Genomic DNA, 27,999 nt, shown 5'->3' with positions numbered 1-27,999 from the left:
CCTATAGGTGTCAGTCTTGCCTCTGACATCTGACAATGGTCGAGTTTTATTTCAAGTCGAATCAAATTGTATTTGTCACATACCCGAATACAACAGGTGTAGTAGACCTGACCGTGAAATGCTTATTTTACTAGCCCATAATTTACAAACCATGCAGTTCAAGAAAGAGTTAAGAAAAATTTTACTAAATAAACTAAAGTAAAAAATAATAAAAACAAACACAAAATAACAATAAAGAGGCTATATACAAGTGGTACCTGTACTGAGTCAATGTGCTGGGGTACAGGTTAGTCGAGGTAATGTGTACATGTATATGCCCCGGGTAGGCGGGGTTTGCTCATTTTAGACAATATCACTGGTCCTTAGGAAAAATCTCCACTCACGTGGGGCACCGGGCCATGCAAAACGAACTCAACCATTGCTCTCCAGGGAGGTTTGTAGATGTCCTCTGTACAGTCTACTCTCACACAGCAGGGTTAGCCTGAGCTTCTGGCTGTAACCAAACAAAGGCTGTCAATAGTTGCTACCCCTACACTAGGATTAGGAAACTCTCCTCTCTCTATGCTTTAGCGCTCAACCGCCCTCCCTTTTCCTCCCTCTTCTCCCGCAGTGCGTTAACCGGCACATCCCTACACGAGAGGCATAAATGCGCTCAACACCCCACCAGCCAATCAAGAGCCGGTTAACGCACTGCGGGGAGAGAGGGAGCGAGAGCACTAAGCATAGAGAGAGGAGTTTCCTGATCCTAGTGTGGGAGCAGCAACTAGTGACAGCCTTTGTTTGGTAAGAGCCAGAAGCTCAGAGCTAACCCTGTTTTATGAGAGTGGACCATACAGAGGACATCTACAACCCTCCCTTGATTTAGCTTCAAGGGAAGGGGCTTGGTCATCAAGTCAAGTGAGGGTATTAGGGATGGTGCAGACTCGACAAACCGGCTTCGTTGTTAACACTTGGGGGTGTGCAGAGGAGAGTCCTTGGGATTAAGGGCTGGAGGAAGGCTTTCGGCTGGCTGGTGGTAATCTTTACAGAGAACAAGGAGGTGAGATCTCATTGATTTTGGCTGTCCATTACACTCTTTTTCTCTGCATCATCACATTGCAACAAAGCCTGGACCCCACTATGGAGGATGGGGAGGTGTGTGACCTCCAGATTTCAGGAGAGTGACCTGGTGCACTTGAAAAGCTTACAGAGCAACCCATTTTGAGGAGAAGTGCATTCTGAAAAAATTGTAGATAACAAATTCTGCAATACTGCACAGGGTCTTTAAATGCCTGAGGTTGACTCCTTTTGACTGCTCGAGAGAGAGAGGTGTAAGTATCTTCTAAAATATCCAATGGTTTTACCTAGGGAGATAAGTCTAGGTGTAATGACATAAAGTACAACAGTTTCATATATTATTTTTGTCTTTAGATGGGATGACATGGTAAACTTTAGTTTGCAGCACCTGCTATAAGAACAGCTATTACCTTTATTGATGCATGTGGTCTGTCACATGCTCTCGTAAAGTCTGGGAAATTTCATGTGTGGGCATATTTTGTTGCAATGTTATGTGGTGCATTTTGAAATGTAATACTCACTTGCTGGTCATAAAATGATGCAGATTATTTTTCATTCCCACAGTATTGTCTGACTCTTATGTTTGATCAAGCAGAACTGACTATTGCATAGTAATCCAATCTCTTGTCGCTGACTAAATACATTAACCACCCTTATTACTTTAAATACCAACACAACTAATCTGCTAGTTGAATATAGATATCAATATTAAAAGTGACACATGTATGAACTATTAAAACTTCAGTGTTGCCGCTGTAACACATGTTGTCAGTAGTTTTTACATGCTTTCTTGCTACAGTGGGGCAGTGATGTTTGCGACATACATCCCAGAAACCGGGATAGAGGTTTCGATTGAGTAATGTCCTTGGTGTGGGAGTATGGAGTCAGTCACTGACTGGGGTTCCCTTCAGCCAAACAATCCATGCGCTGTTCTCAGACTGACTGTAGATCAGAGGTTTCTCTCCGTTGGGGTCTATTCATAAGACCGCTCCATCTATGGGCGTCCTTCTCCCCATAGCCTTGTGAATTATTCATCAAAGTTGTATCCCAAATGGCACCCTATTATCTATATAGTGCACTACTTTTGACCATAGCCCTGTGGGCCTATGGTCTCTGGTCAAAAGTAGTGCACTATATAGGGAATGATATTCTATTTGGGACACAGGCCAGGAATGACCCTCCCTGGAGTGTGAGAGCTAGAAGTTCAATACGCCCCCTCGAACAGCACGCTGCTACCACCTTCATTTATCAGAGTGTTTGCATTCAGCTACAGCCGCTAGTTGTTTTGATAAGCGTTCTTTGAATGAAGACCTTTGACCACAGTGTGGGTGTGTCTTTAGAATTAAAAGGTCCACCGAGTTGGGAGCCATTTTGATTTGTTAATCATTAATGAGGAGCATTTATGATCTTTCATGCCTGAGATGATAGTCATCCTGTATTATGATGTGTTTATAGTTTCTGCCTGCCTTGCCCAGATCACAGTTGAGTGAAGTCAGTCTGTACTGCATGTCTGGATCTGCCACACACATCTGAAGAATGTAACACACGCAGGTAGCCTATGGCAGAACAGTCAACTGTGAGCATGCAAGGAACTGTCGCAAGGTGTACGTGTGTGTTTGTACTGTACATATAAACTCACCGGACAGTTTATTAGGTACGTTCACAAAAATGGATCATTCCTACAGGCGTGGCTTGTTATATAAAACAGGCATCAAGGCATTCAGTTACTGTTCAATTGAATGTTAGAATGGGCTAAACGAGTGACCTTAGCGACTTTGAGTCTGGTATGATTGCCGGACCCAGTATCTCAGAAATGGAAGCCCTCCTGGGCTTTTCACGCACAACAGTGTCTAGGGTTTACCGGGAATGGTGCTACAAATAAAAACATCCAGTCAGCACCAGTCCTGTGGGCGAAAACAGCTCGTTGATGAGAGAGGTCGAAGGAGAATGGCAAAAATCGTGCAAGCTAACAGGCGGGCCACAAACAGACAAATAACAGCGCTGTACAACAGTGGTGTGCAGAACGGCATCTCGGAACGCACAACTCATCGGTTCTTGTCACGGTTGGGCTATTGCAGCAGACGACAACACTGGGTTCCACTCCTCTATCAGCTAAAACCTAGAAGTTACTGGCTCTAGTGGGCACGCGATCACCAACACTGGACAACTGAAGAGTGGAAAAACATTGCCTGGAACATGACCGCAAGTTCAGTTTACTTGAGTGGCCTGCGCAGTCCCCAGACCTCAACCCAATAGAGCATCTTCGCAGCATGAATGTACCGCTGTCCAATCTGCAGCATCTGCGTGATGCCATCGCATCAGCATGGACCACCATCCCTGTGGAATTTTTCCAATACCCTGTAGCATGCCCCAAATAATTCAGGCTGTTCTGGAGGCAAAGGGCGCTACGACCCGGTACTAGATGGGTGTACCTAATAAACTGTCTGGTCAGTCTAGTCTTCACAGGCTGTCTTCCTAAGTGTAGGTTAGAGGTTGAGAGAGGTGAAGTGTCGAAACTATTACAGACCATGTGAGTGAGTTGTTCAGAGTTTCGTCACCATGAAATGCAGCAATATGTTTTCATGGAGTTATTTACTGGATAGTTAGCCCTGGAAAACTATGTTACCATAAGTCACTGATGTAACATTTATGGATATTTATAAGAAAAACAAACTTTTATGCTGATACTTTCAAAAAGGTCATTATGAAACGGACCCAAAAATCCAATAGACCCAAAAGTCCAATGGCCTAAAAAAATCTATATTGGAGCAAATCTGATATTGACATTTTGTCACATCGTATCAGGTTAAAGAATGTTCTCAGTGATTCATTGGGTTGGTTTGTTTTTACAGAGGCTGATGTGACCACAGAGTACACCAATGGCTTCTCCACCCCCCCCACCCCCTCCAACCTCAGGTGAGTTTCTACTTTCGTCAGTATCGTTATGTGCTGTAGATTTCTGCCTTACAAAGAGGAGATTTACGTCAAATCTTATTAAAACAGTCATAAATAAACAAGAGTTATGGGGACTATTCTGTAACAACTCCCCATTTATATACAATTACAAAGCGATTAGTACTATGTAACAGAGGCGGGTGGTAGGTGGTTCAGGTTGTAGTAATGTACATACTGTATGTCCATGTGTGATAAAGGATTTGTGAATCTATTTGGGCTTCCTCAAGCAGAAGTTCCATCTGAGAAGCATTCCTTACAAACCCTATTTGGTAACAATGTGGAGACAAACATTGACTTGTGAGTTTTACCATTAAATTAGGTCAGCAGCCACACAGTGACATAGCAGTGGCAGCGGCAGTACTAGTGTTAAGTGCTACCTGAGGAATCTGTACACTCAAACATAAACAAGGAACCTGTCCCAGACAAACAGAGTGCAGTGCTGATAACATCCTGGCAGCTAACAGGCTCCAGTCTGGAGCTACTTAATCCCTTCATGGCTAGGGGATGGCTAGGGGAGGGCTAGGGGATGGCTAGGGGTGGGCTAGGGGAAAAGGTGAGAGCTCCCGGCATGGGGTCTTAGCCTACTGACCATATGCTGCGTCAGAAGGACTCCTGCTGCCACCCAGGCCATATGTCTCACCCTCCACACGAATCCACCTGCAGAGAATAGGAGTACGTGCAGTTAACATGCACTAGCCAGAGCAATGTTAGGCCCCTGACATGACATGCTTCTCTTTTAGGTATGTTCATTGCTCCTATATATTTTTTTGTGGCATGAAAGAGGATGGCCGTAAACTTAGCATCAATGTACCTGTTGAAGTTTAATAATTTTTTAGACAGGGTAAGGTTTAATGGAGCAGAATAACAGTGCGTGGCGAGTCAGTTAGCCACTGTCATCTACAGGGCTGAGAGTCCTGGGATTTATATGTCTAAGTTGATTGATCCCAGGCAAGTCAGCAAGGTGACGTTATTCCTGCTTGATTCTGACTGTCAGGCAGATCCAGGCATAGGCTACACTCCTTAAAATGAAATGCTACCATATGTTAAGGTTTAGTCCTTCCCAGCGACTATTTTCCTTATTAGACTTGGCACCACAATGACCTATAATCCGCTAGACCTATAGCGGCTAGACAAGTGGTACTCGAATACAATTTGAAACACAAACCGCCAAGCCGCACTGCTTCTTGACACAATGCTCGCTTAACCCGGAAGCCAGCCGCACCAATGTGTCGGAGGAAACACCGTACACCTGGTGACCGTGTCAGCATGCATTGCGCCAGGCCCGCCACGAGTCGCTAGAGCGCAATAGGACAAGGACAACCTCGAAATAACACTGAATTTGAGGTAGGATGGAACTTTTGGCTCACATCATGACATTCTAATGTGATCTGATTATTATAGACCAATTACTTTTTCATCTGTGTAAGGGGGTGGGCTCTAAGCCATCCTTTCAGCCAGTCAGGGCTGTGTAAATATCTTCAAATTTGTTTCATTACACCCACACGATCAGACTGAGCATTTCCAGGACCAAACAAGGCGCAGGGAAATTATGAAAATATATTTGAGTTATTTTCATTAAACACATGATTTAAAAAATAAAATGAGAGACTGCCGGGAGGCTTAAGAAGTCAAATGTTTTTGGTGTTTATTTTGGTCGGGATCCGCGGTCCATTTTGACCCTGTTCTGGGTCTGGATGCAAACTGCAGTGACGCAGTCTGCCTATTGAGTATGGCAGGACTAGACCATTGTGTTTAATGCTATAGTCACCTACCCTGTTCCTGGAGAGCTACAGTACCAGGTGTACAGGCTTTTGTTCCAACCCAGCATTAAAATATAACACAGTATATAAATCACCAACAGTGCATTCGGGAAGTATTCAGACCGTTTCCCCTTTTCCATATTGTGTTACGTTACAGCTTTATTCTTAAATGGATTAAATATTTTGTCATCAATCTACAGACAATACTTCATAATGACAAAGTAAAAACAGGTTTTAGAATTTTTTGCAAATTTATTACAAATAAACTGAAATACCTTATTTACATAAGAATTCAGACCCTTTGCTATGAGACTCAAAATTGAACTCAGGTGCATCCTGTTTCCAATGATCATCCTTGAGATGTTTCTACAACTTGATTGGAGTCCACCTGTGGTAAATTCAATTGATTGGACATGATTTGGAAAGACACACACCTGTCTACACAGACCATGAGATACAGAGATCCTTGATGACAACCTGTTCCAGAGCGCTAAGGAACTCGGACTAGGGCGAAGGTTCACCTTCCAACAGGATTGCTTAGTTTGCCGGGTGGCCAGCTGTATGAAGAGTCTTAGTGGTTCCAAACTTCTTTCATTTAATAATGATGGAGGCCACTGTGTTCTTGGGGACCTTTAATGCTGCAGACATTTTTTTGGTACCCTCCCCAGATCTGTGCCTCGACACAATCCTGTCTCGGAGCTCTATGGACAATTCCTTTGACCTCTCGGCTTGGTTTTGTCTCTGACATGCACTGTCAACTGTTGGACCTTATATAGACAGATCTTTGCCTTTCCAAATCATGTCCAATCAATTGAATTTACCACAGGTGGACTCCAATCAACTTGTAAAAACATCTCAAGGATAATCAATGGAAACAGGATGCACCTGAGCTCAATTTCGAGTCTCATAGCAAAGGGTCTGAATACTTATGTAAGTAAGGTGTTTCTGTTTTTTATTTGTAATACATTTGTAAAAATGTCTAAATACCTGTTTTCACTTTGTCGTTATGGGGTAGATTGATGAGATATTGTATTTATTTAATCAATCTTGGTGTAAGGCTGTAACGTAACAAAATGTGGAAATACTTTCAGAATGCACTGTATACTGTAAATGCTGTTGCAGACCTCAATCTTCCCAATACTTTGCCTTAGTGTGAGAATACCTCATTTAGACCTACAGTATTTTTTGAGAGAAAAGGCTGATCAGTAACAAATGCGCTGGTAGTCAATAGTACACTGACAACATATGAGATCACTGCAGTGTTTTGGAAATAATGTGTTGTCTCCGGAATGATTGAAGATGCATTGTGTAATTGTAATTTGTAACAGTACGTCTCATTTTGTTTAACTTTCTCCCCTCATGTTTCCAGTGCCTATGTCCAACATGGCCTCTAAGATGGAGGAGGAAGAGGAAGGTATGAAGTTTGACTTTGACAACAGTGACGAAGAGTGCAGTACGACACCAGCGAACTCTGTCTCTACCATGGCCAAGGGCTTTGAAGCCACTGTGATGGCGGGACTTGCATCAAAAAGGAACACAATGGGCCCTAGTTCTGCCCAAGACCCAACAGTAAAGCCAAGGCTCAATGGATTGCCGTCTGCTGGAAAGGAGGACCAGAGCATGCACTCACTCCCTCATTCCAATAGCTCAGGTGAGTCTGTCTCAGCATGGTCATGTTCCCATTGGATCTCATTCATAATTGCTTGGGTGAGCTCTGCCATGCTATCATTGATAAGCTTGTAGAATGAGACTGCTATTGACTGCATTGTTTTTATCTAGGTAATAACTTAGTCTAAACGTGAATGTTTTGTTTTACACAGAGATGGCTGGAAGAAGGTCTCCTGAGGGGTAGGATATTTACCTTTTATATCTATAATGACTTAAACTGTATCGACAAAACCCATTCATATATTTATTCAAACACCTTATCTGTAATATCATCACAATTTCTTCCCAAACTTTGTTTCAATTGGGTGAGAGCAGAAGTTAAACAGTAGCAGATGTTCTCATAAGTTACTAGAGATCATTAACTCCGAGGAGAATCTAGTCACTTTTACTGCTCAGTGTCACAAACACTATTGATCAACTTAGCTATACAATGTTATACAGTACACCACAATGTCCACTGTAATGTTATATACCACAATGTCCACTGTAATGTTATATACCACAATGTCCACTGTAATGTTATATACCACAATGTCCACTGTAATGTTATATACCACAATGTCCACTGTAATGTTATATACCACAATGTCCACTGTAATGTTATATTATACACCACAATGTCCACTGTAATGTTATATACCACAATGTCCACTGTAATGTTATGTTATATACCACAATGTCCACTGTAATGTTATATACCACAATGTCCACTGTAATGTTATGTTATACACCACAATGTCCACTGTAATGTTATGTTATATACCACAATGTCCACTGTAATGTTATATACCACAATGTCCACTGTAATGTTATGTTATATACCACAATGTCCACTGTAATGTTATGTTATATACCACAATGTCCACTGTAATGTTATATACCACAATGTCCACTGTAATGTTATGTTATACACCACAATGTCCACTGTAATGTTATGTTATACACCACAATGTCCACTGTAATGTTATATTATACACCACAATGTCCACTGTAATGTTATGTTATATACCACAATGTCCACTGTAATGTTATGTTATACACCACAATGTCCACTGTAATGTTATGTTATACACCACAATGTCCACTGTAATGTTATATTATACACCACAATGTCCACTGTAATGTTATGTTATATACCACAATGTCCACTGTAATGTTATATTATACACCACAATGTCCACTGTAATGTTATACACCACAATGTCCACTGTAATGTTATGTTATACACCACAATGTCCACTGTAATGTTATGTTATACACCACAATGTCCACTGTAATGTTATGTTATACACCACAATGTCCACTGTAATGTTATGTTATACACCACAATGTCCACTGTAATGTTATATTATACACCACAATGTCCACTGTAATGTTATATTATACACCACAATGTCCACTGTAATGTTATGTTATACACCACAATGTCCACTGTAATGTTATGTTATATACCACAATGTCCACTGTAATGTTATGTTATACACCACAATGTCCACTGTAATGTTATGTTATACACCACAATGTCCACTGTAATGTTATATTATACACCACAATGTCCACTGTAATGTTATATTATACACCACAATGTCCACTGTAATGTTATGTTATATACCACAATGTCCACTGTAATGTTATATTATACACCACAATGTCCACTGTAATGTTATACACCACAATGTCCACTGTAATGTTATGTTATACACCACAATGTTCACTGTAATGTTATGTTACGTACCACAATGTCCACTGTAATGTTATATACCACAATGTCCACTGTATTGGGGCTCTCGAGTGGCGCAGCGGTTTAAGGCACTGCATCTCAGTGCTACAGGCGTCACTACAGACCCTGGTTAGATTCCAGGCTGTATCACAACCGGCCTTGATTTGAAGTCCCATAGGGCGGCACACAATTGGCCCAGCGTCGTCTGTGTCAGGGTTTGGCCAGGGTAGGCCGTCATTGTAAATAAGAATTTGTTCTTAACCGACTTGCCTAGTAAAATAAAAATAAATGAATACATTAATTGTCATCTGTGACATCAATTACTGCTCAAATGACATCTCCCCTTAATTAACCACCCATGGCAGCAGTGTCACTCCCAGATTTTTTGATGCCCATATTTGTTGTCAATGTTTCAGCCGCTCTGAGCTGGGACTGTCAGGAGACACAGAGGGCTCTGGGAGAAGAAATAGCATTTATGAAGGTAAGGGACACTCTTGAACGCTTTGTTCAAATTGTAGGCCCAAGGCCCACTGTACATGTTACTTCTGAGTGTAATCATATTATACAGTACATCTGACATTTCCTTGTTGTTTTATAGTCTATTGAGACAACTTTCCCTGGTAATTTGACTTTGTGTGATACAATGCCATAAGCCAGTACACATTGTAATGTTCGCCACTTATCTTTGTCAATGCCATCTCCAGCAGGATCTATGAATGAGTGCTACTACACCCCTATCTTAAAGGCTGACCACATAGACACTCAGACAGGTCTGTGACCCTGTTTCAGCAGGGCTGTGGTGTCACACATTGTGCACTTCCCTACTTTTACAATCATACTGAGTCACAAGTAGCACGATCACTGTACTTGTACACAGCCAATCTGTAAATAGCACACCCAACTACCTCATCCCCATATTATTACTTACCCTCTTGCTCTTTTGCACCCCAGTATCTCTACTTGCACATCATCATCTGCACATATATCACTCCAGTATTAATGCTAAATTGTAATTATTTCATCTCCATGGCCTATTTATTGCCTACCCCTCTATTCTTCTACATTTGCACACACTGTACATAGATTTTTCTATTGTGTTATTTACTGTATGTTTGTTTGTGTAACTCTGTTGTTTGTGTCGCACTGCTTTGCTTTATCTTGGCCAGGTCGCAGTTGTCAATGAGAACTTGTTCTCAACTGGCCTACCTGGTTAAATAAAGGTGAAACAAAAAATAAAAATGTGACATCAGCACTGCATGGGACACCAGCCCAGAATCACACTTAACCAATCAGATCCTTATCCATCCAATGGAAATGGATGGCTTATCAATCAATTGCAGACAAATATAGGCTGTATTAATCAAGTACAGAGTAATCATTGCTCAAAAGCAGAGACATCTATTTGAGTATAATAGTACATGATAGGCTACAAATCCCTGTATATGCAGTCTCTCTTTCTCATAGGCAGTCTCTCTTTCTCATAGGCAGTCTCTCTCTCTCATAGGCAGAGTCTCTCTGTCCGCTTTGTGTGTGCGTACGCATGTTTATGAGAGATCTCAGTTGCATGTGTGATTTCTCCCACGCGTGCGTGTGTGTGTGTGTGTATATATATGAGATATCCGGGTTCCACGTATGTGTGATCTCAGTGGTGTGTGTCCTCACAGCAGTGTGTGCATTATTTGTTCAGTTCAGGCACCGTATGGAGCCACCTCAGCCAAGGAGTGGTTCAGTGTGGTCTCAGAGCTCACTCTGCGACTGCATAAAGGTATATTAAACACCAGACTAGTCTAGTTTAGCCACCCTGTACGTGACCCACAGTCTAAGCTCCTCTAGTATAAGGCACCTGTCACTATTAGGGTTGCAAAATTCCGTGAACTTTCAATAAATACCCTGAATCATCCAACCATGATTTCTGGAAAAGCAGGGAATTTATTGAAAGTTCCTGGAATTTTGCAACCCTAGTCAGTATCACCTCAACCTCAATCCTACCCAGCGTAGCAACGTCCTACCCAATGAAGCCCTAGTAAAATTCATTTTGAAATATTGGAAATTGGGAATTTGTCTTTCTTGGTCATGCTTTTTATTTCTTTAGATATCCCTAGTTATACAGGTAAGTGTGGGTTAAAGTTTGCAATGTCTATTTTCTCTGTGCAAACCTCATTATTGGATATGAAACATATTACACACCTTGGCAAACTGAATACTCTCTAATATAAATACAAAACATGTGCTCTAGAGCTAGATATACAACTGGACTTCTTACAGGGGCCAGAGATCTCTCACTTTACAATTCAGCCACCTTCACCTCTGTAATGGGAGAGTATTTATTGACCAGGACATGAATCCTTTTCTTCATCGATAGGGCATACTTTTCCACGCTGAGAGGACCATAGCTAATTCGCCCCACACTAGTCAGGCTCGTAGGGATGGTTGAGATTTTCAGAGACTCCTGTCTCTAATGCTCTTGGTGCCGGGCAGAAATGCCTGTGAGATACAGCTGCCTTCGGTCACCCTGCAGATTCCTGCCAGCATAAACACTTTCCCTCAGACGCCTCGCTTTGGTACGTGACGTCCTCAATGATGATGATGATGTGCCATGATTGCATACTCTTCAGAAAGTGGCCCACGATACCCATTGCAGAGGAAAATCCAGTGGGATTGTACACCAGATTGACTTGCCTCTGCTCTGTCTCTTCTAGTGACCTTGCTTTGGTAATCTTGTAGTAACCTTGAGCGTAGTCTATTGGCCTACTACCCACCATTTTAGTCTGGTTACTTTGCTATTTACTATGTTTACGGCAAAATAAACCTGGGACTGGTATTAGTGCCCAATTGAGCCTTTTAGCCAATTATCTAAGGTTGGAATGGTGCACTTCTCTCTTCCAGGGAAACCTCCCCCTATTCTTGATGTAGGAGGTCCAGGTGATGCAGCAAGTCCTGAAAATGAAAATGTGTCTAGTCCGGAGGGCCTGCAAAGTCCAGATGGTCTGGCCTGCACAGACAGCCCACCCAGCCCCACCAGTCCCCATAACGTCATGACCGATCCAACCCTCCGCCATGACATGACCAACTCGACCAGCCCTGATGACATCATCATGACTAGTCCAGAGGCCATCTTTAGGACCAGTCGTCCAGAGGTCATCTATGATGACGTGCCCTGTGAGAGCCTCCTCTCTCCTCTGGAAGGTGGGGACTCTGATTGTGTTTGTGCATGGATGCATGTTTGTTTGTGTGTGTGATTAATGTCTCCCCTGTTGTGTCAGATGACATCTACGAGGACGTCCAGAGGCCAGAAAGCCATCATGGCACCAACAACGGCTGGAGCGACAGTGAGTTTGAGAGCTATGATGAGCAGTCAGACAGCGAGACCAAAATACCCACTGTTGCCCGAAGCAGTAGTAAGGTAAGCCTCCTGTCTTGTATACTCCACTCTGCTGCTTTTGCAATGTCTATATTATGTGTTGTATTTGTTGCTCAGACCTTTTTGCTCAATACTTGCTACAATTATTTAATGACACCCATGGGCCACCAGCTGGGGGACCCTAGAGTATACTTACAGTGTATACCTATAGACAACAATACATGTAGGAACAACATGGTATAGTTTAGTAGTTTGTTGTGTGTGGTGTTGTCTAGTGCCCTCTCATGGTGTGACCCCAGCATACTTTTGGTAATGTAGTGAATGAATGTTTATACTGAGGAGGAACTGTACACAGCTGGTTTAAATGCACTGCCTTGCTCGCTGGATGAGGAAGTGATACACGTGGGTTCAGTAGTTAGTAGCTTTGTCAGCAGTCTCTCTTGGTTCCTCTTCTTCCTCTCTGGATATTCCCTGTCCATCCACTTACTGCTGCTCCTCCCACTGCTGCTGCTTAACTTTCTTTCTTCCCTGAATCTGTGTTGATTTAACATATGTTTTTCTGAAGAGGCAGGAGGAGTATGGTTCTTATAATATGAGGTATTGTTGATATGCTTGTATGTTGTTGTTTTTTTATCACAAGGTTTTTCAACATTTAAAAAAAGGTTTAATTGGAGATTTGAAATGATATTTTGTGTGGGTTAGGAGCAAGGGGAAATGGTCTCTTTTTTTTTAAGGGAAGGCAACAAAAGTGTCTTGTCTTTGCTTGCTGAATGAAATACTATAAATAAGACAATTCAACAAATAGAACCAATGTATTTTTATAATGACTATCTAAGGAGAATGACAGATTTGAGTTTCTCTGTACTTTCTGAAACCAATCATTGTTCTACCTTCAATTGACATAATTTTGTCAACCATTTTCACATCTTGTGATTTCACTGGTTGCCTCTTGCTTTCGCCTTGACTATCCTTCTCTTTCCTCTCTCTTTCCCTTAACCCTTCACCTGATCTGTTGTCCTGTCCTTCCACCTTGCTTGTGGGGTCGGGGGCATTGGCATGGCGATGAACTTAGCTTTCTCAGGATATGTGGCGACTGAAAGAGCGCTGTGCCAAGACCAAGCAGGATCTGGCCATGCGCAGCTGTGACTTCAAGGTACTGAATCATTGTTGTAGAGTAAAAATACTGTATAACAGCGACTGTGTCCCATTTCTCTTAACTGGCTCCTTTACCTTCTCTTACCTGCCTTGACTGCTGGTAAGTGAAAAGACTAGTCTATAATTGTTATCTGGATTGTTTGGGTATCAAGTGGTCAAAAGGGATAGGAGGCAGTGTAAAACATTTTGGACACAGCCTCCGACTAGCCTAGCTCTGGTCAAAGGATGGTTGATGTGGTCTCTTTAAAGGGGAAGCATAGCTCTGCGGTGTCTCCTCTCTTTTCTCACATATTTACAGAGCATTATTCTCTCACCCTGTGTGTCTCTCTCTCTCTCTACTTTCCCCTTCACTTCTCTTTCAGGTCCAGATGCTGATGAAAGCAGCGAGAAATGGCACCAAGGACGGACTGGAAAAGACAAAGTTAGCTATGATGCGTAAAGTCTCTTTCCTGCAGAAAAAAGAAACCGCGGGTAAGCATTATTATTATTACCAGCTTCTTCTTTTTAAACACAGTATGTATTGGTTAATGTCAGTTGTCATAGCTCATATATTGTCATGGTTTTTAGCATCGTTGTTGTTGTCAATATCACTAGTCAATGCTGGTTAAACAAATGTAAAAGTGAAATGTCCCAGTTATCAAAGAAGTTTATCAGAGATTTAACACGTCACTCATTCGGTTCTTGAGGTGGCTGTGGTAGGCACTGGGCTGTCAATTCCATCATCAAGTTGTCAGACAACCACAGACAAGGACACAAGGCCAGGGCTGGGTCGTATTCATTGGGCACCAAATGGTAGAAAATGGATTGAAACATACGGGGACAACCTTGACATGTTCAATAAGAAACACATATTTTATGTTTTCTATTGCAAAACATTTGCATTCCCTAATGAATAGGGCCCTGGGCTGGGGCTACACTATATCCTCAGGCCATGTGAGAACAGAGCAGTATTGGTAGACAGGCAAATGAGTTTAAAGGTATGTCACTGTCACCATACAGAGGAGAGTGATGATGACGCTGGTTATCTGGACGTGATGGTGTCTGAAGTGAAGCACCCACCGCCCCAGCTGAGCCCTATGCCAAAGGGGCTTAGCACCCAACAGATTATCAGACGCCACATCGTTGGTTCCATTGTACAAAGTGAGAGGAGTTATGTGGACTCTCTCAAGAGAATCTTAGTGGTGAGTGACCTCCACTGTTCTTTTTTTCAACACTTAATTTGAACCATACCCAGACAGTCTGAAGTCATTTTGATTCACAGACATTAACTTCAGAGGTCATCCTCCGGGTGGCTGGTTGCAGCACCTGTGTAGATCTGAACTGACTGGATAGGTGTTAACACTGATGATGAGTCCAGCTAACCAGATATCAGTGAGCATCACTCTGATTGGTTCTCCTCCTTGCTGCTCTCAGGAGTACCAGAAGCCCTTGCTTGAGCCAGAGGCCCGGATCCTGAGCGATAAGAAGGTGCGGCCCATATTTTACCGGCTGCGGGAGATCCTGCAGTGCCACTCAATGTTCCAAATCGCCCTGGCATCCCGTGTGGCCGAGTGGGACCTCAGTGAGAAGATCGGAGACCTCTTTGTGGCCTCGGTCAGTATGGAGGATGGATCTATCCAAGTGCAGGGACCAGGCTCCAGTTCATTAGGGCACACAACGCAAATGAACACGGCCCTGTTGGAATACTTAGAAGGAAAGGATAGATTTTCTATGTATCCTTCCACTAATATTATATGACTGGATGTTGCATCCATTTTTCTCTCCACAGTTTTCCAAGTCAATGGTACTAGACGTGTACAGCGACTACGTCAACAACTTCACTAACGCCATGGCGCTCATCAAGAAAGCCTGCATTTCCAAGCCAGCTTTCCTGGAGTTTCTCAAGGTGGCCTACTCTCTCCTCTTTGATCATTCAGTTTACAATGAATTAGACTTCTTTCCTCTCCCAAGGCTGTAGAATTGTTTGCTGCTACAGTACATCTATTTGTATGCAATAAGTTAAATGTTTGGCATCTATTTGCATTCAATGTTTTCTTGTAGCATTTGGTGAAATGGTCAGTCAGATTCGCATCCAGACGGTTAATTCTGAATTTGAAAGTGAGAATGTGTTTGACATCTCAGGGCTACTATATACTGTATATCATCCTCTTAGAGACGATGTAATGACCTCCCTGTTGACTTGGCCTCTATGCTTGTGCCCCCACAGAAGAAGCAAGTGTCAAGTCCTGACAGAATCACTCTTTATGGCCTTATGGTTAAACCAATCCAGCGCTTCCCTCAGTTCATCCTGCTGCTACAGGTTAGTACCAAGACACAGCAAAAACAAGCATCTTATCTTTTTGAAGATTCATGTATAATACTTGTTCATGATCTATATAAATATATGCTATAGGCTGTACACTAACATTTACTCATCTTTACTTCCATTTTAGTTTGTGTTGATTATGTTGAAGTATTGTTTATTAAGCTCCATGGAACAAAGCATGTGTCGAGAAGAGGAACAAAGAAAAAACTAAACTATTTTAAAACCTTCTCATAAACATGTATTTGGAAAAAGGCCTTATTATAGTGTGCTCTGCCAAGCATGTCAGGTAGAAACCCAGACAGCTTTCTTAGTATTAATGAACTCATAGGATTCCCCTGAGGAAGTGAGAGGGCGAGTGTTTGTAGTGAAATGTGGCTCCCTTCAGTGCATTTGGAAAGTATTCAGACCCCTTCCCTTTTCCACATTTTGTTACATTACAGCCTTATTCTAAAATGGATTAAATACATTTTTTCACTCATCAATCTACACACAATACCCCATAATGACAAAGCGAAAACAGTATTTTTTTAGATATTTTTGCAAATTGATTACAAATTAAAAACAACTTATTTACATAAGTATTCAGACCCTTTGCTATGGGACTCGAAATTGATCTCAGGTGCATCCTGTTTCCATTGATCATCCTTAAGATGTTTCTACAACTTGATTGGAGTCCACCTGTGGTAAATTCAATTGATTGGACATGATTTGGAAAGGCACACACCTGTCTATATAAGGTCCCACAGTTGACAGTGCATGTCAGAGCAAAAACCAAGCTATGAGGTCGAAGGAATTGTGGGAAAAAGTCAAGGGGTCTGAATACTTTCCGAATACTCTGTTACTAAAGACTGTTTTCTATCTCTCTCTCTCATTCTCTCTCACACACACACACTCTCTCTCTCCTTCTCCCCCCACTTGCTCTCTCCCTCCCTCCTTCAGGACATGCTGAAGAACACTCCCCGGGCCCACCCTGACCGCCTGCCCCTGCAGTTGGCCCTCACTGAGCTGGAGACATTGGCCGAGAGGCTGAACGAGCAGAAACGAGTCGCTGACCAGGTCGCTGAAATCCAGCAGCTGGCACGCAGCATTGGTGACCGTCAACTGAGCAAGGTGACGTGTATATACATATGCTAAAGACACCACCAATGATTTCCAATGTCTGTCTTTCTTTCTCGAAACAACATCTTTTCTTTTTAAGGTAAATTTGAAAAACAAATGTTTTAGTCAATTCCATTGTGTGTAAGAGTAAGTGAGGAAGTGTGTTGTGTGTGTGTGATGTGTGATATTTGTGTCCCCTCTATAGCTCTTGAACTCAGACCAGAGGCAGCTGATACTGTGTGAGGTACTGATTGAGACAGTGTATGGGGAGAAAGGACAGGTCCTTAAGTCCAAGGAGCGCAAAGTTTTCCTGCTGAACGACACCCTCATCTGTGCAAACATCAACGTCAAGTGAGTCAGCACTACCAGGATGAGACCATAGAAATAGATCATCTATGTACGAGACATACTGTCTCATGCGGAGGAAGCTGGTGGGAGGAGCTATAGGAGGACGGGCTGCAATGGAATAAATGGAACGATATCAAACACATCAAACATATGGGAACCACATGTTTGACTCTGTTCTATTTATTCCATTCCAGCCATTACAATGAGCCTGTCCTCCTATAGCTCCTCCTACCAGCCTCCACTGGTCTAATGTCATGTTGTGGAATGACAACCACACTGTGTATTCATGTCGACCAACTCTTTTTTTTCTCCATCTTGTCCAACACAACTATTGTAGATATGAGAATCATGGCACTGATAATGTCATAAATGAACAAAGGTAAAGTTTTCCCCCAAATGTATTGCAACTTTACGCTTCAAAACCTCAGTTTTGATCAGAGAGCCTGATAAATTATTTGTTGCACCCTACTTGATTCGGCTCATGCCTCATGCCAACTTTGCCCCCAACTTTCACATTTCCGGAGGAACAGATCACAATTCTTCTCATGCACAATTATGGGGATTGATGATTAGTAACGTGCCCTGAAAATCAGTAGGGGGTGCTGGTGTTTGGAGAAGGATTCAACTTATCAGAAGGACTGTAATTGCATTACGTATTCCTTGACCTCCTTTCATGCTGTTGATTCAAAGAGCCTTGACACTTTTAACAGGATTTCTCAATTGCTGTTAGGATTGCATTATCTCTTTTTCTATTCTTTTTTAAATAATTATTTATTACATAAAACACAAGGAAGGGGTAACATTAAAGTATTAGAACATGAAGGACAAACAATACAGCATCAAGACACTATCAAACATGTATCAGTCTTTCCGCAACAGAGCCATCCTTATGTGTGAGGGTGAGGGTGCGTGTGCATGATAGTGATATAAAATATGTCATAGTTTCCTTTTTGACGATCACAATCTTGTGAAGCCCGAACCCTCCAAGATCCCCCCCACTTTCCCCAGTAGCTGTCCCTCAATCATTCGAGACCCCTCCCACAGTCACCCCCCCCCCCCCCAGAAGAAAAGCAATTCCATTCCCCACTACCAAGAACCCCCCCAATGCACCAACAACCAAGAGAATGAACTGCATTTGCATTATCTCTTACATTCAAAGTTTTTTTCACAAAAATGATGCACGCATCGACGAGGCAGAAGCCAGTGTGACAGTGTTAAGATTCTGAACGACCAGATAACAAGCAACAATGACAAGAAGCTGCCATGTGGAGAATCGCAGGTGGCTCGTTTCAGCTCGCTGTTATTGATACCATGTCTTGTTTTGACTCATGTCATGTCTATGCTAATATGGCAAAAATGTGATAGCTAACTAACCAACATCTGTAACAATGTATTTGTGAAACAACCACTGCTCAAGAGTTGTATTTGTATTCAAAAACAATTTGGAGACTAAATATAATTGACATGTTGTCAACAATCTAAGCCAACCCTTTGTTTTGCCCCATAGTTGCACACACATCATTTTTGTTGCTATACAACCAACCTGTTTATAGTTCAGGCCCATAGAGATGGAAAAAGAGAGGACAATATATTTGTAGTGACGGCTTCTTGGACAGCATGGGAGGCGCCATTGAGAACAAGTTTTGGGAACATCTCTATGTTCAGGCCAGTGAAATGTGTTCCTGTTTCCTCCACTAGGGGTCCCCCTGATATCAGCAGTCTAGTTCCCGTTGGTCCTAAATACACAGTGAAGTGGAGTGCCCCCTTGCTGCAGACGCAGGTAGTAGAGGTGGGACAGGAGAGCTTCCAGAGCAAAGATACTGGGAAACGGCCAAACGTTGCTAATGTTCCAGGTAAGAACACACATTCAGTTCAATAAAAAAAGTATGCATTGTACACTTTCACATTCAAGACAAGATACTATTGTAATGAAAAGCAACTTTTCCCACTCTATTACCGGGTACCTGCTTGGGAGGAACTGACTAGTTTTGAAATCTCTCTAAAGGCTTCAGTTCCATAATTGAGTGATAAAAGAGGCTACATTGTAACACTCTGGGAGTAGTTCAGATGTTGTCCCTCCGGTCTCATTTCTGAGATAAACATCCCTGTATTATTTTGCGGTTCAGTCTCATTTGGAGTTAACTTACTGTGGAAGTCTTTTGGTGGAGAAACCCAGCAGGACATTTCCTAACTGTTGAAATGCCAGAGAATGATGGTGACAGAGACAGGATATCCTACCGCAAAGGGCAGGTATAGGTGTCGTCTTTTTCTCCAGCCACCTGATTCAACTGATCACAGTCCACACCTCAAGAAAGAGAATTAGTTGAATCAGATGTACGACAGAGAAAGACTTCAACCACAACGGACCTTTGTACATAAGACTGGACACGCCTGCTTTAAGAGGAGTAAGAATAGGATGAGATGGAGGATGGTGATGATGACGCAGACAGTGAAGATGTGACTGTATGTGCCAGGTAAAGTGTTCCTGGGCCCTCCCAGACTGTACCAGGAGCTGGAGGAGCTACAACACGACCTGTATGTGGTTGAAAACATCACCCTGCTGGTGGGGACTTTACAAGGCACCTACCAGGTTAGAGAAACACACACTCGCACACCTACGTTTTCTTTTCAACTGTTCAACTTTTCTTTTCTTTCCAACTGGACAGACAGTATCACATTGGCAGTTTATCATGTGATACCATCCCTCTACCACCCTCTTTTTTTTTGTGTTTTTCTCCAGAACCTGAACACAACAGTAGGGCAGGACTGGTGCCTTGCACTGCAGAGGCTCATCCACATCAAAGATGAACAGATCCAGTGTGCCAACAAGTGCCGCCTGCGGCTGGCTGTGCCAGGCAAGCCTGACAAGTGAGTGCCCAGGAGGTTAACTGGGGCCCTGTGTATGTGTGGGGGGGGGGTGTATGTGTGGGTAGGTTGTAAGAAGATGGCAGGGCAGCTTGGAGTGGGTGGCAAGGCCTGGCACATTCTTCATCCTCTACTGCCAAGCTGTGGATGGAACTCTCTCAGCTCTAGTCTATTCCTGTGTGGTTTGATATTGGAATCTTTACAACTCTCCATTTAAATGCCAAAATGGGCAGTTAGAGCTTACACGTTTATTCATGTTTCTGATTGAAACTCAATCTCTACTGAAGCAATTCAAGGTCCAGCATTAACAAAGATATCCACTAGCCCATAGCCCTAGAAAGTAGGGACAGGGCTAGATCAGGGAGAGCTGAGGGGTAGTCTGGATGTTCATGAAGTCCCTCTCACACCCCCTCTCCCATCCACACCATCCTTCGTAGTGATTGTCTGTGTTCATGCACGTGTGTTACATGTTAATGCATGCATTTTGTTGCTCCTCAGATCTGGACGACCGGTCAGTTTCATGGTGGTTTTCAACACTCCCAGTCCCCTCAGCAAGATCTCCTGGGTCAACCGTCTACACCTCGCCAAGATAGCCAAGAGTAAGTCGAGCTCTCCAACAATGCCATTTAACATTATAGCAAACCTAGCTTAGCTTTGGACTCATAACACAGAAATAATAAATGTTGGCGCTTTTTGGCATATTGGTCATAATTTGTCCACTGGGAAAGGATGTTGCAGAGGTGTACAACTAAACGTATCACTGTTGATACAGGGGAAGAGAACACGCCAGGCTGGGTGTTTGCAGAGGATGATGGGAAGACTAGACATCCATTTTGGTGTCCCCTGCTAGCCTGCCGACTTCCCATCTTCTCCTCCAAAACACAAGACCAAAAGGTAAGCAGCTACAGCTGAGAGGAAGGTGTCTGATACAGTGCTGGATTTGCTGTCGAACGGAGAGCAGAGGCAAGAGGTAGCAGGCGTTGGCTTGATCCAACGGGAATCGGAACACCATCAAATAATTGCCACTCAAAGAAGTGTGACTGGGGTTTCTTTGTGTGTCACAGGCTATGATTAGCAGTTTATGCTATAGTCCCATCTCATTCATTGCCAGTCTCTGCTACGTCTCCTGGCAGCTGAGCTGGATAAGGCTGACTGATGAGATTATGGAAGCTGTTTGATAAAGGAAATGCAATCCTTCACTCACATGAGGAGAACAGCAGTCCTTGCTCATCTAAGGGACCACTACATTACCATTGCAATGACCGACACTTGATTGTATTTCAAGACTGCTGAGTTGAGGTCATCTATATTATGATTGGTATGATGATATGAAGTCTTGGTCTCATCTACGCATTTCCCCCGGCACATTTCCGTTACTCAGAGAGAAAAAATCTGCACCGTAACTTAAAGCAGTATTTTGAGCTGTCACAAAAGAAGCCATTATTGAGTAAAAATCAAATATGTTGAGATGAAAGGTGTAATGATATGCCATGCTAACACACCCCCTTAGTTTGCCTGGCAGGGTTAAAGAAATGAGGATTGAAGAGGACATGCAATATGCATTGTTGGCACCTTGAATGTGCCAAACTTACTCATTATATTAGAATAATGCAGTTGTAGTTGAAAGTAAACTTTTTGTAAAAGCCTGTGGGAGTGTGTGCTTGTGCGTGCGTACATGTCCTGTTAAGGAGATGGGATACTATTATTCTTCTGTTTCATTTTTTGAGCAAAGAGATCACCCACAGCCTCCACTAAAAGATGCACAAAAATGAATGACATAGTTTGTTTCAATCTGGAGTCATGTCATCAGTCCGATCTAGTGATAATCTAAGTTCCCCCCCCTTTCAGAAGAGGTCTGGCCACCCCTCGGAGCCTGGTTCTTCTCTAGGTTTTTTCATAGGTTCCTGCCTTTCTAGAGTTTTTCCTAGCCACCTTGCTTGTACATCTGCATGGCTTGCTCTTTTGGATTTTAGACCGGCTATCTGTATAGCACTTTGTGACTGCTGATGTAAAAAGGGCTTTATAAATACATTTGATTGAGGATTGAACACACACTGCCAAAAACGTATCAACATACTCAACTGCTGGTCATACTCTACCTTTAAAATAAGTGAATCTGATTCAGTTTCCGCTTTCATAGTATCTGTGTCTAGGGATAAAGGAGAGATCAAAGGGTAAGCACCTTATTTCTGGGGACTCGGCTGAGGCCATTGACTCCTGAAGATAATCCAGGAAGCGAGGAAAATGCTGGATGGCATTCCAAGTAGTCTTTTCAAGTTGAAATTGAAAGACTAACGGCTGGTTTCTCTAAACTAAACCCCCCCTGGACTCTCCGGAAAGGCTCTCTCACAATTATGCCTGCATAAATTACAAGTAAACAGTAAATCACAGACCAGCATGCATCCAAAATGGCACCCTATTCCCCCTGTGTGGGCTCTGGTGAAAAGTAGTGCACTATATAGGGAATAGGGTGCCATTTTGTATGCAACCCAGTGTTCTTTTCTGGAAGGGTATCCACACTCCCTCCACTCCTCCAAGCTCTTACTCTTTTACTGTTCACCACCATTCCCTTCATCTTAACTATTTGAAATTCAGATGCCTCTGTCTCTGAAAAGAGAGCTTGTGTGTGTTGGATGGCGTTTTTAAAACTTCCTCCTGGCGAAAATATACATGTACACCATTTGTATGGAAATGCAGCAGCAGTGGCAGATGCCAGTTATCATGGGACTTCACACCACTGCAGGGTATACGGAGACGATGGACTAGACTCTGTTTGAGGACATACACAATGTTCCAATTTGCATCCATATGCTGCATTATTGTGGGTCAACAAACTTGTTATATGGCTTCATTCTGTGTGTGTGTGTGTGTGTGTGTGTAAGTAAAAAGAAAATGCTGATTTGTTTTGATCCCTGTTCCTCTAATACCATCTGCCTCGTCCAATCAAACCCCATTGGAAATCTAATTAGTCTTCAGCTGCAAATATAAATACATGTTTGGATTAAATTATTCAACAAAACAATTTACTACACAGAGTGTAATCTTAGCACCCAGAACCACAGCTCAGCTTCATTTGAATAAGGCTGTCATGAGTCTGAACATCAAGTCTAGCAGGATGTTCCAGAAATGTTCTTATAATGCTATAAAGCTACTGAGGTAAAGGAACGGTCAGCTAAAACATTCAATGGGCTGCTGTTATATCCCGTTCATAGAGAGAATTTAGCTATAATATACAATATATTGTCTATAATTCCGAATACATATACATTGAGATTACAAAACATTAAATCCACTTCAATCAGTGTAGATGAAGGGGAGGAGACAGGTTAAAGAAGGATTTGTAAGCCTTGAGAGAATTGAGACATGTATGTGTGCCATTCAGAGGGTGAATGGGCAACGCAAAATATTTAAGTGCCTTTGAACGGGGTATGGTAGTAAGTGCCAAAAGCACCGGTTTGAGTGTCAACTGTAACGCTGCTGGGTTTTTCACGCTCAACAGTTTCCCGTGTGTATCAAAAATGGTCCACCACCCAAAGGACATCCAGCCAACTTGACAGAACTGTGGGACACACTGGAGTCAACAAGGGCCAGCTTCCCTATGGAACGCTTTCGACACCTTGTAGAGTCCATGCCCTATGAATTCAGGCTGTTCTGAGGGTAAAAGGTGGTGCAACTCAATATTAAGAAGGTATTCCTAATGTTTCGTACACTCCGTGTATCTATATAACTGAGTACAGTAGGTCTGTGGGTAAAAGTGAGCGTTTGTTGTGTCTGTAGCTGGAGACGGCCCTTCACAACCCGGTCCAATGTGCCCTGCTGGCATTCTCTGCAGCCAGCACCTCTCTGCCGCAGGGCTACCTTTGGGTGAGTACTGCAAACCGTGGTTGAGTTGTGGTGAAGTGTAGCGAAGGTGGTCCAATTAACTATAATGGTTCATGTGATGAGTAACCTAAGCCTAGGCTTTAGCTCTTTTTTTGCTCAGCGGGCTCAGGTGATCTAGAGTCACGCAGTAGACCTGTGTTCGATAGCTGGTTAGCCCCATTAACATCCTGTATCTGTCATGACCAGGTGGCCAGTGGAGGTGACCGCAACCATGGTCAAGTGGAAATCTTCTCTCTGAACCGCTCCATGCCGCGCATGGTCAAGTCCATCCAGATGGGGGCGCCAGTCCTGTGTCTGGATCACGTGATGGAGCCTTGTCCCACAGAGGAGGAAGGGGAGGGGGAGGCTGCTGTCAAGAGCACAGCCAGGACTGGCAACACCATCTGTGTAGGCCTGCAGGATGGCAAGTGAGTCATTGTGTGTACTGTACTACAAGCAAACACTGCAGAATGAGTTTACACAATATGCTGACACCCATGTGTTTAGTGAACATGGCTGAATTTTTCATGCTGCACCTTTTGGATTTGGTTATCCACTATTCTCCAAGGAACCAACAAATCAGAAAAAAGTGCCAGACTTAACATTTACCATTCAGTTCATTGTGACTTTTGTATTGTCCATATCAATGTTAGTAGAAACCGGAACGTATCAGCCCAAGTGGCCACACACAACTCTATCAGTAGAATTCAAGTTGCCTCATGTCATTGTCATATAACTAGTAAAAGGTCACCCTATTTCTCATGAACTCCATTTCCCAGCATTCATGTGTACGGTACCGTGGACACTTCGACCCAGTGCCTGCTGACCTTCTCCAACCCAGACAGTTGTCCAGTTCTGTGCCTGAAACACTCTGCCTCCTTCCTGTTCGCTGGGCTGGGGAATGGAAAAGTGTCTGTTTATGCTCGGAAGAGTGGAGGTGAGACCGCAAACCAACTGTATAATATTGTATCCTGCCATGTCCTTGTATAATCAAGGTATTCCATTACAAGTTACAAGACAACATCAAGATGAACATACTATAGGCCTATAGGTCTGCCTCTCAGTCTGCTGTTGTACCACTACACCCTCCTGGACAGTGCTCTCATAGACTTAAATTGAATATAATAATAATGTTTCTCTATGGTGTTCTCAATAATATACCTGGTTAAGTCAATGTGATGGATAAATAAGTAACCATCATTAACATTGACCATTTTCTCTTTTTTTCCAGAGGGGCTGTGGGACCCTGAATCGTGCAGGCTGGTGACTGTGGGCAGTGGCCCCATCCGCACCCTCCTAACCCTAGAGAATGCTGTGTGGGCCAGCTGTGCCAACCACGTCACCGTCATCCAGGGCTCCAGCCTCCACACACAGGTTGGCAAAACACACCCTTCTATACACCCTCATTTACAGAGGGCTGAAGGAATGAGGAAGAGAAGAGGGACAGAGCGACTATATGACCCGAAAAGAATTGGATAGGTGTAATATGATACTGTAGCTAGTAAGGAAAGGACACGTGAATTGACAACCTCTCTCCTATCTCGCTGGATCATACCACCTCTTTCTCATTCATTCACTAATTCTCTCTCCCCTTCTGAAAGAGTTTTGACGCGCACCCTGAGCCACTGGTCAGTGTGAGTCACATGGTGCGGGCGGGGGGAGGTGTGTGGATGGCCTTCTCCGAGGGCTCATCCATCCGCCTGTTCCACACGGAGACACTGGAGCACCTGCAGGAGATCAACATCTCCACACGCTCCACCTTCCTCAGCCCAGGCAAGTACAGTGTAGAAGGTCACAGGTTACCGACCACTTGTTTCACTTACATGATTCAAAACCAGTCCTTAGACACTTGTGTAGGTCTAAAAGGATTGGATACAGGTATGAGAAACTGGTATTAGCTCCACATTGCCCTATGTAAGGCTAGGTGTAATTTAACCCCTGGTGATAATCTATTAAATAATTTCAGATATACACAAGAAGCTGGCATAGAGGCTAGGAATGGATCATAAATGTTGACGAGGGCAACTGTAACGTTGACATGAACAGGAGGAAGTGACAGAATGGTGGTTGTGTCTCTCTTCCAGGGCAGCAGGGCAGCGTCCGGGTCACCAGCCTACTCATTTGCCAGGGGCTGCTGTGGGTGGGCACTGCCCAGGGCATCATCGTCACCCTGCCCGTGCCCAAACTGGAGGGTATCCCCAAAATAACAGGTCAGGCTTAGCACAGACACAACTGACGTTTTCACATGAAAACAGGCATCCGGTTACTCCCATTGCATTGGTGTGACTGGCTGTATTATGTATTAGAATTGTGTAATAAAATCAACCTACCAACCCACCAATCAAGTTGTGTGTTTTCTAACCGAGGCCTTGTGTGCTATTTGTCCCATAGGTAAAGGGATGACGTCTCTAAACGCTCACTGTGGCCCTGTGGATTTCCTTGTGGTCACCTCCAGCACCCTGTCCCCAGACATGCTCAAACGGGATTCTGTCTGCGAGACTGCCGACCAGGCCAATGGGGGAGCGGGAGGAGGAGAGGGTGGGGAGCCGAGGAATGAATTGTCCCAGGAGTCACTCTCGCAAACTGACTGCTCCTCCCCTCAGGGAGAGCCCACCAAGGCCAAAGGAATGCTGCTTCAGTATCGCCTCCGCTCAACCACCCAGCTGCCCGGCAAGCTGCTGACAGCCGAACCCGACCAGAGCCCATGTGACGCCCCACCGGAGACCCCGGAGCACAGCCCTGAGGACGGCTCTATCTACGAGCTGAGCGAGGACCCTGAGGTATGGGTACGGGGGCAGCCCCCGGCCAGGGAGGGGCGTGGGAAGGACAAGGTGACCTCGGCTGCCGTCTTCTCCGGAGGCAGGGGGTTCCGTCGACTTGGGGAGGAGACTATAGCAGCCAATGGGGACCCAGATGAAAGTACGCTCATGGTTTGGCAACTCCCACTAACAGTGAGTCCATGAGGATACAAGACTGATTGGACGAGACGAGAGCTGGCTCCGCAGGCTCCTCCCACTCGCCTGATGTATTAGCTCTATGAAGAAGAGACTATTAAACAATATATATTCAGGGTGACTAGACTGTCATGAAGGGCTATAAAGGATGGTACATTCCTCTACCACCTTGGTGGTTGGATTTCTGGATGGAGTCTGAGGGAGTAGTGGTGTGCTGCAAACTGTGTTTGACATGTTTCAGGACATCACACACACTCCTCCCAGCAGATGCTTCTTCAGTCTGGCAGATCTAGACCAGGGGGTCCCGTCAAATGGAATTTGAGGAGGTTCACTCAACATGATTTTGCATTTTGCACGTTCTTGAAAAAAGTATAATTGACAAGTGATTGAAAAGTGACAGTTACGAATGTTCGATTTAGATTATCTTGTTGTCACTCTAATTGACTCCTATTGCCAGTGTATCACGTGTGTTGCTAACACAGAACATGACAGTTAATGTTAGGGTGTATGGGAGCATGTTTATAAAGTACTTCTAAACTCTTTACACCCCCCCCCCCCCACCTTAAAGGGTACGTTCATGTAAAGTGTTACCAGTTAACTTAATGTAAAGTAGAGATACAGTACACTGACAGGTATCCCACTTTTTCAACTTGATGATCAACATACTGTGTAATAACATCTTGTCCTGTCTTTCTGTGAGGATTTTGTCTAATGTCCTGTTTTCCATTTCAATAATCCAGAAGATGTGAAGAAGAAGAAGAAGCACCAAGGGAAAGAATGTCTCAGCTACTTTATGCTTGACAGGTACTTATTTTGGACAGTGTGTTTACAGTGTGTTACTTTGTTATTTGAATAAAGAGATCATGGTCTGATACAAGCTCTTTTGCTGATTT

General features: G+C 43.5%; 1 protein-coding gene across 3 annotated transcripts; it reads left to right on the top strand.

Moving 5' to 3' along the window:
• The first annotated feature begins 742 nt into the window (after positions 1–742).
• LOC139368692 (Rho guanine nucleotide exchange factor (GEF) 10-like b) lies at positions 743–27,975 on the top strand. Of its 3 annotated transcripts, XM_071107891.1 has the most exons (27): positions 743–1,039; positions 3,909–3,972; positions 7,141–7,422; positions 7,592–7,619; positions 9,576–9,640; positions 12,046–12,345; positions 12,423–12,562; positions 13,593–13,673; positions 14,038–14,146; positions 14,675–14,856; positions 15,089–15,268; positions 15,444–15,560; positions 15,882–15,974; positions 16,920–17,090; positions 17,284–17,429; positions 19,125–19,279; positions 19,901–20,016; positions 20,167–20,294; positions 20,790–20,890; positions 21,064–21,185; positions 24,069–24,155; positions 24,360–24,580; positions 24,932–25,089; positions 25,384–25,526; positions 25,754–25,925; positions 26,237–26,362; positions 26,544–27,250. In XM_071107891.1, the coding sequence occupies exons 2-27, from the start codon at positions 3,936–3,938 to the stop codon at positions 27,113–27,115; spliced, it is 4,032 nt and encodes a 1,343-aa protein (XP_070963992.1). In that variant the 5' UTR covers positions 743–1,039; positions 3,909–3,935; the 3' UTR covers positions 27,116–27,250. The 3 variants fall into 3 exon arrangements, with proteins under 3 accessions (XP_070963992.1, XP_070963994.1, XP_070963995.1); XM_071107893.1 differs by lacking the exon at positions 13,593–13,673 and having other exon boundaries at positions 752–1,039; positions 26,544–27,975; XM_071107894.1 differs by lacking the exons at positions 743–1,039; positions 3,909–3,972; positions 7,141–7,422; positions 7,592–7,619; positions 9,576–9,640 and adding an exon at positions 10,852–10,924.
• Positions 27,976–27,999: the final 24 nt, after the last annotated feature.

The sequence above is a fragment of the Oncorhynchus clarkii genome, chromosome 16, assembly GCF_045791955.1.
Source record: "Oncorhynchus clarkii lewisi isolate Uvic-CL-2024 chromosome 16, UVic_Ocla_1.0, whole genome shotgun sequence".
Lineage (NCBI taxonomy): Eukaryota > Metazoa > Chordata > Actinopteri > Salmoniformes > Salmonidae > Oncorhynchus > Oncorhynchus clarkii.
This window is presented reverse-complemented; position numbering and strand designations above follow the sequence as displayed.

Coding starts and splice junctions, on each gene's coding strand:
- LOC139368692 (XM_071107891.1), top strand. CDS start 3,936: ATGGCTTCTCCACCCCCCCCACCCCCTCCAACCTCAG. Junction 17,430..19,124: donor TGTGCAAACATCAACGTCAA/GTGAGTCAGCAC, acceptor TTCCTCCACTAG/GGGTCCCCCTGATATCAGCA. Junction 21,186..24,068: donor CCAAAACACAAGACCAAAAG/GTAAGCAGCTAC, acceptor TTGTGTCTGTAG/CTGGAGACGGCCCTTCACAA.